At 37.7% G+C, this 21,220-nt stretch overlaps 1 protein-coding gene across 2 annotated transcripts in view; it reads right to left on the bottom strand.

Moving 5' to 3' along the window:
- Nucleotides 1-21,220, bottom strand: part of usp43b (ubiquitin specific peptidase 43b) — a 131,451-nt gene that overhangs the window by 43,116 nt on the left and 67,115 nt on the right. For both annotated transcript variants that reach the window (XM_079829865.1, XM_079829866.1), the window contains exons 6-9: nucleotides 20,680-20,824; nucleotides 16,912-17,080; nucleotides 9,066-9,177; nucleotides 6,118-6,221 (exon numbers count right to left, since the gene is read on the bottom strand). In XM_079829865.1, coding sequence (XP_079685991.1) covers nucleotides 6,118-6,221; nucleotides 9,066-9,177; nucleotides 16,912-17,080; nucleotides 20,680-20,824 — 530 coding nt within the window. The remainder of the gene's footprint in view (nucleotides 1-6,117; nucleotides 6,222-9,065; nucleotides 9,178-16,911; nucleotides 17,081-20,679; nucleotides 20,825-21,220) is intronic.

The raw sequence follows: 21,220 nt of genomic DNA, 5'->3' as shown, positions 1-21,220 counted from the left end.
ATCCTCTTGGCTCCAAAGCAGAAACATAATGCGATGTTGCCAGCGTACTTCCTTATATACCCACGAGGTGGGGCGGAGTTACGCATGCAAATTCCGCATGCCCATGTCATTGGCACTGCCATTGGGCGCTGTTGAATACTCGAAGATGATTGGCTTCTAAGCGAAACCCCCCATTCGTTAGTCACTAACGTACGTCGTAGTGACTGAACGAAAGGGAACAGAAGTCTTTTTTCAGTTCATTCTGATCTGTGATCAGTGATTTCTTATGTGTAGCTAATTATTTATTATTCGTGCACACGCTGCGGCTTCTCTCTCCCCCGACAGACAGAACCGTGTTTTCGTGTTTTCTATCTTGTGAGTCAGTGTTTTTGTACGTCCTCGTCGCATCTATCGGTTCTACAATGTGCATACAGTCGTTACATCTTTAGAGATAAACCTTACACACGCCGAGGCTCGGGCTGCACTGTCCGGTCGGCCTCCAACATCCCCGACCCCCAGTACTGCATCTGGCCCACAGCGGAGGCGCCTTACGCGGCACGAGATTAAGCAGAAGGGGGGTAAGCGTGAGGGTATCTGGGCTAGGCTAGCCAGCTATTCCCACAATAAACTGGATTACATTCGATTACTGCTGTTGTGTCTTTGTTTGCGCTGTGTACTCAATGCGCATCACTGACGCTTTCCATATGATAGGAACATCTAAAAATAATGGCATTATCAACACTTACTCATAACTCGTTCATCTCGACAGCTGTAATGGTACTTTGCATGTGTTACAAAGTTGGTAATAATGATGAAGACGGACTCTGTGTGACTGGGACTCGTGTTTATTCAGAACTCTCAGATACAAACACAATAAACTCGCGCTGACTGACAGCGCTTCATAACTCAGTAGTTACTATAAATAACTTTGTTAGCAATCGCTGAGCTCAGTCTCTGGTACATTAGTGATGTCCGGTTCGCGAACGATCTTTCTTTTGAACCGGTTCTTTTTAGTGAACCGAATCAGTTCACCAAATCGGACTGAATCGTTCTAAACGGTTCGCGTCTCCAGTCAGCGCTGATCCATAATTTACTAAAGTTACTAACTTTCTGACATGAGTGACAGCCCCTCCGACTAGAAATAGACTAATAACCTGAAGTATATGCTGTAACTAAAACAGTTCACTGAACTGAGACTGACAGAACCGATGTGAAGTGAACTCCGGTCCATCCGTCTCTCTGGCAGCAGCTCGTGCCTGCTCGTGCCTCATAGACCTCGTTAAACCACGCCCCCTCCGCTCATATCAAATGCAAAGATGTCAGCCAATCACAACAGTGGGCGTTTTTACTGAAGTCTCACAGCAGACACGCCTCTTGTAACAGGGCCTTCAGCCAGAGGACAAACATCAGTATTGAAAAAATGCCTTTTATTTCTAAATTATGATATTTTATGATGTAAAAATCATACTAACAATATAAGTACACCTCAGGAAACATTATAAAATAATAGAAAAATGCCATGCCATGGGACCTTTAATTAAGTGCTATTGTGTAAACTTTGTTTGCTAACTTCGGGACAGTCGCACTAGATCTGTTCTGACGTGACTCGCGAGCATCAGGTTGTGCAATCACCTTGCTCGCAACATAGTGATGGATTAAATGGCGCTTTTATATTTTAGATGGTTATATTTTCACAACTGAACAATGTAATTTTTTTAAACAAAAATTGTCAAACCAATATTGTATTATATTTTATTTAAGCATGGTTTAAAATTTGCCATCTGCAATTATCATAAAAAATATAGATTTACACAAATTGCTTCACCTTGCATACTCAAATTGTGATTTGTGTTTGTTGTTATTGTTTAGTTTTTTCCCCAGAAAGAAACAATTCAGCATGAATTTATTCAAAGGAGAAATCCCCCATGCACTACTCCTCTACAAGCAGCCACTATAACAGATGCCATCCTGAGTATGCAATGTCAATAGTGGAACATGAAGGATTAAAAAAAATGATAGGCATCCTTAACCCAGGATAAATTCTTCCCTCAAGGACCCACTTAAAAAAATTATGGAATGGAAGTACCAGGAGGCATTTGAAAAAGTTAAGCCTGCTATAAACTCCACCAACAGCAGAATTGCTTTAACTGCTGATATATGGACAAGTTTTGCCACTGAATCTTGGCATTACATGTCATTACATTGGGAATGACTGGAAGAAGATGTCTGTCTGCCTTACCATGCCACTCGAAGACAGACATACCTCAACCAATATTGCAGAGTGGTTGGAAGTAGTAGCAGTCAAATTTGAAATCCCTTTTGAGAAAATTTCTGCCATTGTACATGAAAATGTTGCAAACATTGTGGATGCTGCAAAATTACTGGAGGAGAAACGTGGGTGGACCAGTATACGCTGCACTGGCCACACCTTGCAGTTGGTGATTAATGCTGCTTTAAAGAACACAGGCATTGAAAGAGCTGTTGGAGCTGAAGGTCTTGTGGAGCACTTCAAAAAAAGGGAGCTAGCCTGCAGTAAGCTCAAAGAAAAACAGAAACAAATGGGCATACCCGAGCACAAGCTTGTTCAGGACGTAAGTACCAGATGGAACAGTACATTCTATATGATTAACAGACTGATTGAGCAGAGATGGCCTTTAACTGCTACTCTATTCTCATTCATCACTCACAGAGGCAAATGCTATCTTGATTTGAAACCAGACCAGTGGAGTCTGCTTGAAGAGCTTTCCAGTGCCCTAAAGCCTTTTGAATGTGCCACTGTTTTTATGAGCGGGCAGGAATATTAACAGTCTCCTCATTGCCTCCTCTTGTGAAAGGGCTGTTGAAGTCCACTGAAGATGCTGCCTTTGATTCAGCTCCAGTGAAATCCTTCAAAGCCATAGCAGTTGAGCAACTTTAAAACAGATGGAAGAAAATAGAGGATTCTCTCCTCTGCTGTGGACCCAAGGTTCAGAAGACTGAAAGACAGAAGACCTGAGCAAATTATAACTGTGCAGGCTAAAGTGCAAACTAAAGTGCACTTACAGCAAGAAAGGAGATGGAGCGGCAGCAGAAGCAAACAAACACCTCAGCCATAAGAACAGAAGTTAAACCTTCAACATCTCACTCCTTGAGTCTGGAGGCAGCAGTGAGGAAGAGAGCAGAGAGGAGAAAGCTGAGGAGGACCTCGGCGCTCAAATAGGTTCGTCGCAGGACCCGGGAGGCCCCCGGTAGCACGTCGTTGTCATAGCGTCCCCCATTCAAGTCAGAAAGGCCGAGCTCGACGCACTGGGTCGCGGCGACTCTAAGACGCCGTTGCAAGAGCTTCTTAGGCAGCATAAGGCAATGACTGCAATTCTCTGGGTTCTCCAAAGCTTCTTCTGCTTGAGGCCCAAACAGACCATGCAGAAAGAGTGAACGTCTTTCGCATCGATCAGCGCACCTCACGCGGCTGGGCACGCCCGTTATAGGCTATGCGGAGAAGCAGCAGATTTAAACAGCAACATACCCGAAGCTTCGGATGCAAAACACAGCTTTTTAATACATTTTTAATATCAGACTGAATAAACGACTGTCACATCAGGCGGAGGCTGATATGACGATATGTTCTCCTGAAGACACAAAAAGTGAGAAGTGTAAAATCCAACCGAACTGTGTCTGTGCAGAGATCACGAGAAGCGAATGTTAACTTGAGAACAGCAGCGCATGCAGGCATTATATGTCCTCAGGCAAGGGGGTGGGGCTGCACGCTTCTGTTTTTCTAGCCAGACTAGGTGCAATTGGATGTTATGTTTCTCATAACATGATGTGTTAAGTGATGTTATGCATGTTATATTTCTCTGTTATATTTCGCTACACTCAATGTACAATTATGCCTGCTGTCATGTTTATTGGACTTACTATTGTAAAGCGACCTTGAGTTTAAAGAGAAAGGCACTATATAAAATAAACGGTAACACTTAACAGTAAGGTTGTATTAGTTAACATTAGTTAACATGAACGAACCATGAGCAGCATTAGTTAATCTTTGTTAACGTTAGATAAAGCTGCAGTATGTACATTTTTGCGCTCTAGCGGTTAATAAACAGAACTGAATGCGTCTTGTGGAAGAACATTGCAGCCGGAGCTACTTCTCTCTGTTTATGTCTATGGCGAGTCACGCAGGGACTGTGCTCCTCCGCAGCGGTTCCTACCAGACCGGCCTGAAATAGTCCCAATATAAACACGTATTATAAGTGTACTATAATGATTCAGGGTAAGACAAAACACAGTTTGGAAAATGGATTCATGTTGTACATTCTCATTATATAATTTTTGTAAATCTTGAACACAAAAAAAGTTATGGACAGCAGCTTTAATAAAAATGCAGCTGTTCATGGTTTGTTCATGTTAGTTCACAGTGCATTAACTAATGTTAGCAAGATTTTAATAATTGCATTAGTAAATGTTGAAATTAACATTAACAAAGCTAAATAAATGCTTTATAAGTGCAGTTCATTATTAGTTCATGTTAACTAATGTAGTTAACTAATGTTAACTAATGAACCTTATTGTAAAGTGTTACCAAATAAACCTATAATTATTATAGAATATGAACATAAGAATCATCAACAGTCGCGGGGCAAAACATTCATCCAAACCATAGACCTCAATAAACTGAATCAGTAATTATAAATGTATTCAGCATTCTGCAACAAATATTTTTTGGATATCCTACAGTATTTTAAGTAAAGTGAGCAGGATATATCATCTCATATATATATATATATATTTCACGTATATCTTATTTTCACGTTGCCTTACGTAAACCTCGCTCCAGACCAAGACAGAATGAATCCGCTCCAGCTATGTGTATATTAGTCTGCATCAGGTCAGTAACTAGTTGGCATGTTTGTTCTTCCTTGTGGTGTAGCATATCAAATTAATGAGAGCATGAACCCTTTTTTATGGTTTAAACATGCTCATGTGAATTGCTGTTATGTTTGTTTTATGTTTGTTCTGAGAACAGACTTGACATTATTTTCCTCCCTGGAGTTCCTTCACAACTTGTTATATTCTAAAAAACATTCGGAGGCAATAAATACTACATTAAGGAAATTCTAAAATGGCATTCAATGCGTTTGTCATGTGTACTAAAGTCTGTCAATTAATATTAGAGTGCCACCCTCAGGCTGAATAACGCAACCTCTGCCAAATGTAGCTACGTTTACATGGATGCTTTTTGCTTCAATCTGAATTAATTAATTCCGATTGATGAATCCGAATGTAGTGTTTACATGAAAGCTAAATTAAGTGATCGGGTTAATGTGCGCGTTTATATATCACAAGTTTCTGTTTACATGTCCTCTTGATCGGATTACAAATGGAATAAACCACCCCTTACAATCCGAATGAAATTCTAATCAGATCTGGCCAATTCATTCTGATTGACGTGGTTACATGTGATTTTTTTATTCCGATTGTGCTACTAGTCCGATTACAATCAGATTATTAGGGCCCATGTAAACGCAGCTACTATGTCTGCATGTGTTCATCAATTCGAATATAAATCTTACAAAATGTTTATCATAAACTAGCACTTAGACCCAGAATCCGCCCTACCTAAATTTATGGCCAGGAGCCGCTACTGATCATCAAGAGAATTTCTACAGGAATATGTGTAAGAAGACGTTAAGATGATTATGAGATTAGTGTCATCTTTAAAAATGAAGCTGACAGTATTTTATGGTTTCGAGGGCTGATGTCATAACTGAACCCCGTGTGATTTAAAAACACCCTTGAGGGCTGTATACATTTTATGAGGGTGATAAACATTGGCGGCAGTTCAGAGGTTTCCTTTTGATGTTTTAGATAAAAAATGCATTATAAATTCAACATGACTACCTGTAAATATTATACAGTATGCATTATGAAGTGGTACTAACAATAAATAATAAATAAAGCTGAACTGAATGTTTGTTTCATTTGATATATTAAGTGAAATAAAAAATTAAATGCTTATCTCAGAACCTGTTATGCTAGAAAACTGTTTCCAAACGTCCTCTGAACTGAATTGCTGTTGAATTGGCCTCTCTGAGTAAAATGAAGTTTGCTTACATTCTGTTCTGATTCATGTATGTATGTACACACACACAAAATTACCTGTCCACTGCAGGGTGATAAAGTGGCCGTCCATCTTGAGGATTTAAGTAGCTATAAGATGCAGATCCCCCAACCACACGAATCTTGAACAACACCCTGAAATTCTAATGAAAAAGATTTTGAGATGTTAGCAGAAAAAGATCAAGGACGCAAGGAACATTGAGCAGTTCCTATCGATTTCTGCCATTGTCATGAAGGTGCAATTACACTAATGCATCAATATTGCCATTGTGATATTGTGAACTATGCACTAATAATAAACATCAAGCCAGAGAAGCGACCGCAATTAATGAGAGGCTGTCTTTAAACCTTAATTAAAAATAACATAATAATAGTGACGCTTGACTTAGCAAACACCACTATTAAAGGGGCTATATGCGTTTTTCTGAAATTTAAACTCGCAACTGACACCTGTGGCCAAAAAACAGAACTGCTCTCATTTTCTGCTCGCTCTCGCAGCGGTGGTGACGTCACATCCGCAGACAGCGCGGGAAAAGACGACCCGCCAGAAAATAGGAAAAATAGGATACAGGCTTATAGGTGCACCCACTGTGAGCGGACAAGGTGTCAGTATGCTCATCAGGAGATGTTTGAGTCATAAATGGTAAAATAAAAAGGCTATTGTTACGTTTATTTTGGGGAAAAAGTTGCATATAGCCCCTTTAAAGCTACATAATGGCTTTATATTTGGCCATTACTCCAGGCTTCAGTGTCACATGATCCTCCAGAAATCATTAAGATATGCTGATTTGCTGGTCAAGAAACATTTCTATTCAAGTATATTTTCTATACATTTCTATTAGACTTGTATTATTGATGAATTGCAGAGGTTAATTTTGAATTTCACTAATGAAGGGAAATGTAAAGCATTAGATCAACCAATGATCAAACAGTTCTCTAAAACATAAAACTTTATTGTACAAAATTGTTGACAGACCAACAATAAAAAAAAAATCTTGTTTGTAAAACACTGACACAAGGACTTGACATTTTGATGTTCATTGAGATAAATACTTAAAGTTACAGGCTTTTGCAGGTAATACATTGTGTGAAGCTGTTTGTACGAAGTGTTTTGAGAAATGCACTTACTGGTTTGAAAATCTTAAGGATGATTCAAGAAATGTAGAAAAGCGACTGAGAAAAACTGTAAAAGGCCCTGGATGTGGACTGATACTGTTTTATTCTGGCTGGTGTGTCTGAAAGCACCCAGCAGAGGGCACCAAACAACTGCTAAAGAGCCATAGGGATCTCAAGAAATTGAAAGGAAGATGTTTTAGAGGAAGTGATAGAAACTTTTGTGAGACTTTATCTGTCATCAGCCTCCAACAGACTTCTGATTCTCTGAAACCTAAAGATCTTGAATTGTGGTTGGTTGTTAAAAGTTTGCACATCTTTTGTATTCTTGCATCCATAGCGTATCTACACTGCACGCGTTAGCAGAGCATATGCAGCGCGTATATTTTTTTTTTCCGGCACCCATGTTAACAGATTAGAGCATTCACACCATACGCAGAGGCGGCGCGGCAACCGGGCACAGGAGTGGCAGTGCCGCGATCGTTTTGGCACTTATTTGCAGCTGTATCATACAAATAAATAGTTAAAAAATCATACATTGTGATTTCTGGATTTTTTTTTTTAGCTTATGTCTCTCACAGTGGACATGCACCTACGATGACAATTTCAGACCCCTCCATGATTTCTAAGTGGGAGAACTTGCAAAATAGCAGGGTGTTCAAATACTTATTTTCCTCACTGTATATATATATATATATATATATATATATTAGGGGTGTAACGGTACACGTATTCGTACCGAACTCTTTCGGTATAGGGCTTTCGGTTCGGTGCGCGTGTGTACAGAACGGTTACGAATGCAATCTTTAACAGTTAACAGTAGGCTTGTTTTAAGAGCGGAACACAGTTCAATCCTAGTTCCCACTCGAACATATTAAGTATTCAGTCCATTTTATCACGAAATTCAAACGATAAATGCCGTTTTGACGCTCTTTAATGAGACGACTGATAACTGTATAGGCGCGTCAATTCAAGTGAACGCAATCATCTCTTCCAGAAGAATAAACATGAATTAATATCTTAAGGTAGGCCTATGTTGAGGATAACACTTACTGAAACGTATCATATGTGGTGTAATCGCTCAATCAGTGTTTCAATCGCGGAAAGACGTAAACAGCTTGTAAACAATGTCACGCAGCATCATTTACCTCAGAGTCAGAAGTCATGTTTTCTAAAGTTTGTATTTTGGTCTCTGAGGAGTGACTGAGCGCCTGGCCCATGCCAGGAGTGCAGTAACAGTGCTTACTCACTTAGCCCGGATTCCCGAGATGAAATATGGATTTGTCTTTCATTTGATATTTTATTCATTTGATATTTTCTTTTACTGAAACACTAAAGAATTATGGTGAATATTGTCTGTACCTCTTACTGAGAGAAAGTACATGCTATCAGTATGTTTTGGGAAACTTTCTGGTCAGAACTGGATCTCAACGACTCCAACCTTGGAGAAACTGTGTATCTGTGTATGTGCGTAGTAGCTATTCTGTGTTCCAGATCAGTATTGAAGGTGTACAGCGGGCATCCTAGGGAGAGTGACAGTGTTGTTCTGGGCAAGCTGGCACCTGCATCAGCTCTGGAAGGTCACTACATGCCTAATCCCGGGGTGAAAGCGTCAACAAGTGATCTATGAAGACTATGCATCTGATTGACTGATAATGTGTGGAAATTTACTATGACTATCTATTTTTTCTTAGCCAATCAGAATCATTCAACCTGAAGTAATGATGTCGCTAGACCTTGAAAAGAGTATAACCGTTGAGAAATTGTATGTGCGAAATCTGGTAGAGAGGGAGCGCGACCTACAAACTCCTTGTGAGACTTGAAGCTGGCTTCTGCTGATGAATGAGTATACTGAATGATAAAGTTCATCTTACATGTGCCTGTGATCCGTTGATCATTAGATAGTAGAGTTTACTGAGGATGCTCTGCTGTAGCTGGTCCCACGACACTGATCTGTCCTCTCTCATCAGAAATGGAGGGCCAAATCTGCAGACAAACAGACATGAGAGTGTGTTTATACTATTGAGTTTAAACTCAAATATACGCAATTCATTGTCAAAGTTAGCTAACATAGTAACACATTCATCATCTCTACGAAGTAAGAATGATGCTGTTTTAGTTAATGTGCTCATTTCATATTTGCTTGTTTAAGATACACTGGTCAAATACATGCAATATAGTACAGGGAGACTGGGGCTAGTTGTCACAGTTTTTCTTTAGTGAATCTTTTTCGGCATATTTATTTTTTACAGTCAATTTCTATATACACAAATATCATTTATTTTTATAATAATAATAATAATAATAATAATATTAATTTGTTACATTTATATAGCGCTTTTTTCTGGGTACTCAAAGCGCTTTACATGCAAGGGGGGAATCTCCTCAACCACCACAAATGTGCAGCATCCACCTGGATGATGCGATGGCAGCCATATTGCGCCAGAACGTCCACCACACACACCAGCTTATTGGTGGAGAGGAGACCCAGTGATGAAGCCAATCAGTATATGGGGATGACTAGGAGGCCATGATGGACAGAGGCCAATTTGGCCAAGATGTGGGTTTACACCCCTACTCTTTTTGCGAAGGACATCCTGGGATTTTTAATGACCACAGAGAGTCAGGACCTTGGTTTAACGTCTCATCCGAAGGACGGTGCTTGTTACAGTATAGTGTCCCCATCACTATACTGGGGCGTTAGGACCCACACAGACCATAGGGCGAGCACCCCTGCTGGCCTCACTAAAACCTCTTCCAGCAGCAACCTAGTTTTCCCAGGAGGTCTCCCATCCAGGTACTGACCAGGCACAACCCTGCTTAGCCTCAGTGGGCAACCAGTCTTGGGCTACAGGGTGATATGGCTGCTGGTCAATTTCTATATACACATATACCTTAATTTCTTTTACTACAAAAAGCTACTGAACATTTCCATTATTGCCTAAGAAAAAACATACAGTTCATTGATCACATGCTGACAAAAATTTTAAAAGCTTTTTTATGGTTTTAGTTTTAGTTAACTATGATAACCCTGTATTGAGATAACTTAAACCAAAGGCTACACTAACAATTTAATGTTAAATGTTTCATTGCAATGTTAGCATCATAAAGTATCCAGATACATGTTATTGAACTTTGTGTTATTAGAGGCAAGGCCTAAAATACAACAATTAATTATACATAATATGTAATCCACCAAGAAGTCCATATTTAAAAGATGAAATATGTAGGCTACTAAATGCAAATGTCTTAGTCACTACCAGAAATCAATTGGAATTTATTTGTAAACATTATGTCACATTTTCAGGCGCATGTTTGTAAGATAAATTACTGTTTAAATTTGGACACCGTGTTCCAGTGTTTTTGAAATTCACCCCACCCTTTTTAGTTTAGTTTTTTTGCAACAGGAGGCTAGTGATTAAGTTTCTAGCCAGATTTCTGCCACAGGACCGTACAGCATAAATAAAGGAGACAAAACAAACAAAGTGAGCTGAGGGAAAGCAAGCCTTTCAGAATGTGATAAACACGTACTTGTGTTGGGTTTCGCCTCAGCCAAAGACAACTGCTGAGTTTTTTTTTACTGAGTTTTCACTGACAGGAGGCAGAGAGAGAACTGAGATCTGAACAAACATGCTTTGATGCTTGTAACGTCACAGTTCGCCCCGGGCAACAACAAATTACAAAGCAATAAAGTGTCTGTCTATCTGTCAAACTAACTAACTATCCATCCACTCAGCTTGATGCTGCAGACACTAAATAAAAATCATAAAACAGCATTTTACCTCAGTAATGAGATGAGGACAGTTCTGGGGAGGTCAAATTCACCCTTGAGAGCATTTTGACCTATTGCAACGGTCTTAAATGAACTGTTCTTTTTCAAATCTATTTGCTATTATTGCATTAATGGTACCTATAGGCAAGATTTTTATAGCCTAAACCAATGACTAAATTGCTATTTTGCTGCTCTTGTTGAACATTATTTATTTGGCCCAGCTGGAAAGGAAAGCGGGGAGAAATGTATTACATATTGATCAAGGATAACAAATAAAAAGATTTGTAACCCTTACAAGCTATTTGTTTGGGATGATACTAAAATGTGATTTTGTAACATTATTATTATTTTTTTAACAAATGTAATATTACTCACTTTATTAATGTTTTAATGTTAACAATTTATTATTATTATAATTTATTTTATCATTTATATAAATAAATTGAAAAAAACATTTTTTAAAAAAGTTTTATTTTTTTTATTTTTTTTTAAACCCTACTTTTTATGTAAAATTCACTTTAAAAAAGAGCCACATTTCTCATTTTCATTCATGGAGATAACATGGACGATGTGCCATGGTAATGGTATACTGGAAGAACAACTTGAGAACAAACACTTTTAAAATTAGAATAACATGAAATTTCAACTACATCCAGTAGATGGCTTCAAAGCATGGCTTCAATGGCTCATTTGCCATTTCCTCATGGGTATATCTTTTCACATTATTTTTTTTAATTTAGATTTGTTTAGACATTCTAAAATATATATACATATACACATAAAATAATTATTATAGCAATAAAAAAGACTCTTTCAAAGTTTAGCTGTTTTTGTCCTGAAGTATAATTTTTTTTGCCATTATGACACATTACAGCCAAACCTGAACAAAATAGTGTTATATGTGTTTTTTGTGCGCTACATGTGTGTTTGTTGTTTGCGTTTCTTCTCCATCGTGGATGTGTTGGAGTGGTGTCACTTCATAATTTCTGCGTGTGTTCTGCATTGTAGCTGATTTATTTTTGACAAATTATGTAACAGAGAGCAACTTATGGCAGCCCATTTTTCATTTCTTATGGGTTATTATGTAGGTTTGGGGGGGGGGGGGGTATTGTGTGTGCATTGTAACTGATTTTTTTTTGGACAAATTATGTAGCAAAAATAAATGTTGATGGTCTCGCATTGATGTCTAAGATTTAAAAAAAATGTATTTATATAAATTTTAAAAAATCCTTAAATCCCTCCAACACTGCACAAATGTAGAGTAAAAACATTAATAGAGTGAGTGATATTACATTTGTTCGCATTTGTGTATGATGTTACAAAATCACATTTCATTGTCTGGGGTCTCTGGATACCTGAGTCATTTTTTCATGCCAACATAGGCTAGGCTTTCAATAGGCTATGCCTATAAAGGTCATGACAAATGACATTAAAACTCACTTTAAATTATTTTTACATTAAATAAAACACATAACCTGCACTTGTCATACTTTGTATGTCGTTCCAGCCACAACGCCCCAGAAATAAAAACAGTAAAATAAATATATTTTCGTTAATAGAAATAAAGCTGAAATTAATATATATATATATGGAAAAACCTAAAAAACATAAAAATGAAAATTAGAAATGTTGCCTTGGCAATCAACTGGAAAAAATAGGTTTAGTTCTAAGATTACTAAAACCAAAATGAATTAAAATAATACAACAACAACAACAAAAAACAACAAAAACAATGTGAAGCATTAAGATTATTAAGATGGATAAACTATTTCTAATCAATGTCATTTACAGGTGGCCACTTACAAAGACAGAAAGCACTGAAGAGTTATGGATTATGGAAAGAATATCAGGTTCCCTATTGAGTTTTGTACCCAAAAGGACTTTGCTGTCATTTGAAGATCATCACAGGAGCAGGTATATTGCGGGAGAACTTTCTTTTGATGTTTGGAGTGTGCAACATCAAACATAGTGGAAAAGTTCAAAAAGTCAGCAAAGAGTTTCTCATTTGTGTCCAGACTGATTTTGTTTGTGGCTAGTGGCAGGTTGTAGGCGTATAGTGATTTCAGAAAGTCCATCTTTGTGGTCAACGTGAAAAAAAAGTACCCTATTAAATCGACCCAAATACATTTCCTCTTCTTATTGTGCATGTTTTTTTTAGTGTCCGTTATTCAAAATAATATAATAAGCCTTATAAGCTATTCTTGGTCTTTTTGACCCCAAGTGAGGGTTGCTAAAATAAAATAAAAAATTCCCCTTCGTCTAAATGGCATGAGACATGATGTGGTGGTTGACACTTGCTAGCTCTACTAATAAAAACATTAATTGGAACGATATCTGGTTGCAGAGGCGGCGTTTCACAAAAACCTAGGGTATGGCATGAGTCCTTCTGGCCATACAACGACATTCCCAAATAATCATATTAAATTTAAACAAAATATGGACAAAAATCCACAAAAAAAACTTAACAACAGACTTAACAACAATGCAAATACTGAAACAGTCAAATAAGCCTTCACTGTGTCATAACCAAACGCGACACGTGAGAAAAAAAACAATGGTTAATACAGTATTTTTAGCTATGATGTTCACAAAGTGAAATAACACTCGTGATGGGTTATATGATGGCTCCTTATGGCATCTGCCTGTTGTGAATGTTTCTATATTTAAACATTCCCAGTTAATGAACCCATCACTACAGCTGTAGGTGAAATATAGCCCTTTACAGCGATAGCAATATCACTTTTCTCAGTATCTAGAGAGAAAAAAAAATCAATCAAAATATCACTGCCTGACATCTACTCACTCTAGCTCATCAGTAAGAGACAACTGTCTGTTCTAAGCTCCCCTCTCTCTCCATGTCTCTATCACTTCCATTAAAGTGTGGGAGAAACTCGCACCACAAAAGGCCATGGAACAAAATTAGATTTCTGGAGGCATTCACACCTAAGAGAATATTGATCTCTGAGTGACTGTCAAAAGTGTGTCTAAAGGGGCGCTCTGACTTGACAAATGTCAAAAAATCTTTGAGAAGCTTTTAGAGCAAAAGTGAAAAGGTGAGGTAAAAGTTGTCACAATTGATATTTGTGGCATAAAGGGGCCATAATTTACACTTGTAGCATGTTTTTGCCCTCAGAAAGTCCACTTAATGTGCAAGTTCAGGCCGGTTCCACCCTGTGTGACCCTTTGAATTAAACATATCTTTGAGACTCATTTTTGTAAATTACCTTTGTTATGACTGGCTAACTTCTATATACTGCCATAGTGTTAATCTATATTCAACAAAATTACTGGTGAAAATGTGAGTTAATGAATTTGTATCAACATTAATAATGTGCATCATAACAATAACAAAACGTTATTTATATAAAAATGATTTATGTCATATAGTTGTATACCTTAATATATACTACAATTCAAAAGTTTGAGGTCAGTAAGTTTTTTTGGTGTGTATGTGGGGGGTGGAAATGAATACTTTTAGTTTTATTCAGCAAGGACCCTAGACTGTAAACAAATATAGACGCAGTGTCCATGACGTCATCCATAGGGATCTGTAGAGAAGATTTGAAGCATAAAGTCAACCGTTGCCATCTTGGCAGTGCGTCACTCCCGGATAACTGCAAATGGGCAAAGAGGCGGGATGTGGGTGGAGCTGAGGTGACATGATGACTAACAGACAGCAGATAAATGGCTTTCCACCTGTCACTTAAAGTGGCCCGGCCCTTAATTATGCAGAACTTTAAAGGGTAACTAAACCCCAGTTCCACCCACTGGCAATATTTGAAAAATGCTGGGCAGAGCCCAGCGGAGACAGAGGGGACGAACTGAGGGCGGGGCTGAGCGAGGGCGCACCTGAGACCCACAGTGACGGATTGATTGACAGCTGTCAGACTCGCAAATGGAGAATGACAGGAGTGACGCCAGTAGCTTTGCAACAGAGCGGTCATTCGAAGTAGAGGACTTTTCTCCCCCACCTTCACCTGAAGTGGAGGAGAGTGACTTGTCTGTAGACACAGGGTCAGAGCCTTATCAATTCGAGCCGCTGGCTCAAACTGCGTTAACTCCCGATGCCGACGATGCTAGCGAAGCAGCAGTGCAAGAGAGAATGAACTGTCAAATCCTTATTCTGAATGCCACTAAAAATAGATCAGATACATGCAAGGTATTTTTATTCAAATTAACTGAATCAATAAGCAGCGCAGGACCAATAAGTTCAAACCTAATAGCCTATTATAAAGATTTCCTCAAATAAAAGTTAGACTGTACGAAGCGCGTTACGGTATTGTTGTTCGTTACCGCGGCAACCACTTGCGTGTCAAGGTTTGAAAGCGCGTCTCGTGTATGAAAAGTATCTGTACACATGACGGGCGGCAAAAATATTGCAAGAAAAGCCTGACGTGTACTGACAACTGCATTATTTAACCGTATTTTCTTCATTAGAATGTTGATAGCAAGTGTCAAGTGAGTTTTATTTGTAATGTCACTTTCACATGTACTTCATGTAACATGAGAGTTCATTCTGGAGTGAAGCCATTCTCATCATGTGATTGGGGAAAACATTTCTTAGGGCGTGGTGAGCTCGTTCCAGGGGTGTGGGTAGTGAGCTGTTGGAACCATCATACGCCACGATGACCTACAACGTCCAATAGGAAAATTCAACTAGAGTAGCCACCGTTCAAGCTTAAGAGGGCAGCACTTGTTTTACACCATATATTATAGAATTAAAACACTTTATACCCAAATGTCAAAACATTTACTCGAATCAATGAACAGCACTAATAAAGCCCCAGTCTTGCAGATCATTAACTAAAAAAAAGTTGGTTTAGGGTTTAGTTACTCTTTAAGGCTTTATATAATGTAAATGAATGAGTTATAAAAAAATTCACCCCCCTCACAGTTGTCATGAAGGGCAAAATTAGCCGTATAAACCAAAACCACAATTTGTACCAGGCTGTAAACAAGTTTTCTTCTGCTGTAATGTTGGGAATTTTTACATGGGGCTCAATGAGATTCTGCTCCCTTCTGGCCCTAGTGGCCAGTTGATGAAATGCAGTTTAAGTCACTTCCGTATTGGCTTCGAGAGAAACTGGGGGAGGTTGCCGCTTGGCAAGGACACATTGAATTGATCAAAAGTGAGAGTAAAGACTTTTAATTTGTTACAGAACATTTCTATTTCAAATTAATGCTGTTGTTACTTTTGAACTTTCTATTAATCAAAGAACCTAATTAACTGTTTTCAGCATTGATAATAATCATAAATGTTTCTTGATCATCAAATCATCATATCGGAATGATTTCTGAAGGAGCATTACTGGAATGTAATGATGCTGAAAATTCAGCTTTACCATCACAGGAATAAACTACATACAAGTTGAAAACACTTATTTTAAATTATAATAATATTTCATAATATTCAAAAAAATCAATGCAGCCTTGTTGAGCATAACAGACTTATTTTAAAAACATTTAAAAAAATCTTATCAACCCCAAACTTTTGAATGGGATAGTTTATATTGATAATATAAAACATGCTGTTGACAAAAATATCGCGAGAATTAGGATTAACTTTGCACATTCTTGTCAACTAAAATTTTATTAAAATTAGATACGTTTATATATGTATATTTGAATATTTGGTTTAATTTTGCATCTTCTTGTCAACTAAAATTTCTGTTGATAAAAATTAGATGGCAAAAATGTACAAAAATGAATGAATATGTCATGACGAAATATTGACAAAATGTTAAGAATATTTTCTTTAAAAGACAACAAAAATAAGACTAAAATCAACGAACTGTGTAAGCGTTAACAAGTTCACACAGGTTGGGTTGAACTGATGAATATTGAACGTCATAACAGTGAAGACTTTTATATGAGATTCAAACCTACATACGTTTGGTGTCGAAAGTCCAGATCTGCAACCTCAAAAAAGTTGGTATTTTGTGGGGTACCTCACTGCCTGCTGTCCTGTTCCGGCTGCATTACACACCAACAGCAAGATCTTCACCATCCCATCGGCCTGGTTCAGGAACTCAGAGGACAGCGCTCCAGACGCAGCCAGTCTGTGACCCTCCGGCCCAGACAAGGTGTACGGAGAGGACGGAAGACTGTGGTGGAACCCTGCGAAGAGACGGAAAGCCAAGGAGAGGTAGAGGTCAACTTCTAACACTGTCTGCAGCTCCATATAGCCGAATAATGTCAAACTTTATTGTGCTACAAAACAAGGTGACATACGCACAGATAGAGAGAGAGAGAGAGAGAGAGAGAGAGAGAGAGAGACAGATGGAGACATGCAAATAGAGCACAGCAGACAGCAGACAGAACACACTGGGGTGTATGCCTTCACTCAGACACACATACACATACATACTAAATGGATGTCAAGCTTTCAGATGTTTTTTTTCCCCCTAATAAAAGTATGACCGGGCAGCAGCCATAAAGAAACATAAAAATAAGTACCCAGAACAAACCAACAAAAAAAGCTAGAGACTGGTGTATTATTTATTTTCCATAAGTAATTTATCAAGGACAAAAGAGACACATATTTTAAAGGTGACAGGTGGGGTTTTTTTGCGCCTTGAACATCCCCGAACAGAACTGCAACTTTGAAATTTTTAAAGATGCCTCTCGTTGGACAAACAAATAGTTCCCCCTCAAACTCATGATATCCGCTTAAGTCTGATATCATGCGTCACAGCTTCTGGGTCCAAACGCTCTACCAGATGCCCCAAGAAAACAACAAATGTTGCTAATATACACACACAAATGTGATGTAATACTATCAAAGAATTATAATACTAATCTTTATCTCCATTTGTCCCTTTATCCCAGATGGCCATACAGTGATTCATCTTTTATAAATCGTTAAAATATTTGTGTCTGGGATGCCGTGAGCACGGAGACTTTAGTGTACACCGCACGTTTTTAAATGCTTAGCATAAATGTGTAATATGAATAGTGCTCATAAACGGCTGTTGAGATAGTATTCTCAAGTGAAGCGAGTAGAGGCTTAGACCCGGAAACAGCATTCCTTACGTCACGACTTAACAAGCGGATTGGTTAAGCCAACGTTGCTGTGTCGGAAAAAGAGTCATAATGATAGTACTTTTCAAAAGAAATAACTTTGCTCCTATTCAAAGTTTGGGGTCTTTTTTTTTTTAAATGTTGAAAGAAATTAATACATTTATTCAGCAAGGATGCATTTAATTGATCGAAAGTGACAGTAAAGACATTTATAATTTTCCAAAAGATTTCTATTTCAAATAAATGCTGTTCTTTTGGTCTTTCTATTCATCAATGAATCATGAAAAAATTATATCACGATTTCCAAATATATCCAAAATATTAAGCAGCAAGCTCACCCTTTCAATAATTCACTTTGATTTGCATTCAGGCTGGCCTATGTCTCCGCTTTGCGATTTATGGGAAATCAACTTGACAATGTCGATCAGCAAGAACGTTACACATTACAACAGGAAGGTCACATGTGCCATCATGGACAGATGGAGGCCTGTCTGGCTTTATAATCAAGAAGGGATGTTTTTATGGCTGAACATCAGGATGGCTGTGCAGGATTCTGTCTCAAGGTCTTTTCATATCCGGTTTTCAAAATGAAGAATGAGAAGGTATCGGAATGACCTGAGCTGACTTTAAGTGGGTGCAATCGCTCTTCTTTCTTCTCACTCTACGAGCCCTACTGAGTGCGTTTAAGGTTATCACTCAAGAGTAACACTGTGAGATTGTTAATTAAACACCTCTGCTCTCCACAGATCTCCACTGCACACGGCAAACCACCTGAACCCAACAGATGAATTACCTAACGAGACTGGATAGAACCTAGTTTCACAAAGGCATTTATATTTGATATGCCCTGTTGAAGTTTTGATTTGTATAAAAAGTGTGTTTTCAGAGCTGTAGTGCTGACTGCATTGTGAACTTCAGGGTTTCTGTGCTTCATTCAGAATTAAAGAGGTAAATCTGAAAAACCTTGTAGCCAACATTTCAAACTAGATAACCACCACGAACACAGTGTTTTAGGCCAAACGGAAGGGAAAACCGGAAAAGGAACTGTTGTTTTCACGAAAAGCCACGGAGCTATCAAACGTCCGTCAGATGACACGTTTTTTCAGACTTTGTTGACAAATAAAGTAAATTTTTCGGCCCAGGTAAAGGCCCAAGTATTCTTCACTTTTTATGCATACGCGTGCGTCAGCGTAAAGTGCGTGAGATGCGAATTTCGTCATCAGAAGACTGCACCGTCAGATTTTTGTAACCACGTGTACTTTGTTCGCTCAGGTTGCACATGCGCATTTAATTATTTTTGCATTTGTAGTTTATCCACAAGGCGGCAACCATGCCCTGGGGGCGTCGATTCACAAGGTAGTCGAAGAACAACACATTGATGGAACACATGCAAGCTACAGCGAAAATGGAGACCTACATAGACGAGAGATGTGCGAAAAGGTTAGAAAATACCCTCATCTGTACAACTCTAGCATGAAAGAATACAAAGATATTTACATGGGTTGTAACTCATGGCGAGAAATTGCTCAAAACTGTGAATAAATCGAATGCTGGTGTACACGTACGAGTCAAAAGAAGTATACTTTGCAAGATATGCGTAAAAAAACTAAGTATACGTTCTGCTTAACAAGGAGAAAGAATGGAGAATATGTTAATTTACATATTGTACTACCGACATTGTACCAATACAAAACACGTTGACAACTGACAAAGTTACACTTCGTTAAGTTACACCTAATAAGTTACAATTCAAATTTGAATTTTGAGTTACATTTTATTTTGAATTAAATTCAAATAAAATTAAAAGAAACTCAAACTACATGTGTGAACCATTTCTTTAATGTTTCAATTTAAATGACCAGATTATAAATCTACAGAAATTTGTAATTGATAAATATTTCATTGTATTGAATTAATTGATTAATTTCCCAAAATGCTCTAATCTAGCCAAAAGTTTGGTTTTTTAGTTGTATGAAAAATGTTTTGAACATTTTAAAAGTTGTGATATGTAAACTGTTTTGAGTTAAGAAAAATATATTTAAACAGAAATATATAAAATTACTAAAATAATAAAAAATATGTAGGGGATAAAAAAATGTATCACTAAGTAATAATTAATGATTTAAATATTTATACTTTGTTGCAAAACCTTTGTGTGGCAGTGAAGAATTTAATTTAAATTTAAATTATAAATTTGTGTATTTCTGTAAGATTATTCTTTAGATGATGATAAACAGGGCAACTTTTTTGAGCAATGTTGTGGAACGATTTTGAGAGAACCAATACATTGCCCTAATTAGTTGCCGTGTGTCTCACCTGGTTGCCCGTTGACGGCAACATTGCTCAAAAAGTTGCCCTGTGTAACATCACCTTTCCTGTCAATCCTGTGTTGCCAATTCAATTCACATTCTCATGAATTTGAAGGTTAGCCAGTTATGAATTTTGCCCAACCCTAGTGAACATAGACTTGGCCACACTATACAAATCATGGCCCCTGTTCAGGCCTATCATCAGGGCATACTGAACCAAAAAGGACCAGAGGAACTTATACAGCAATTTAATCCATTCTAAATCTAATTCTATACCTAAATATCAATATACATGTGTAATGTCAGTCATAAAAACAACTCTTATATTTGGATGTTGTTGAAAAAACCTTAATCCTCAAAAACATCCTCAAACTTGGCAATATGTACCTGAGATTCGTGCAGATCCACCCCTGATGTAAAGGGGCGGGGCTTGGAAAGCATAGATGATGTCACTCTCTGCTATGCTGGTCAAGTCATCGTCATCAAAGAACGAGCGCTGGAAACCTGCTGTGTAGATCTCGGTCAATATTACCTAGTAGAGCAAAGAATTACATTTTTTAAAATTGAATAAAATTACTCAATTGTTGCAGGATATTATCATCGCATAAAGATAAAACTAAGCACATCATTTATTTTTATTATTTAAATAATTCACATGTATTAATATGTCATAAGTTCTGTTACATTTTAGACATTCAAATGTTGACTAATAAATAAATAAAACAATTAAATAATCATCTTAAAAAGCATTATCATATTAAATTAGTATTAAAAAATGTGCATTTAGGTACTGCATATTAAAGTACCATGGCATCTTTATATTGGTATTGGAGTACCATGCAAATACCATAATACTGTATGTATATAATACAGTATTATGGTAATTATTCAGTATCATGGTGTGCATCAAATTCCCATTGTATTACCA

Source organism: Gobio gobio, assembly GCF_949357685.1.
Source record: "Gobio gobio genome assembly, chromosome: 1".
Classification (NCBI taxonomy): domain Eukaryota; kingdom Metazoa; phylum Chordata; class Actinopteri; order Cypriniformes; family Gobionidae; genus Gobio; species Gobio gobio.
This window is presented reverse-complemented; position numbering and strand designations above follow the sequence as displayed.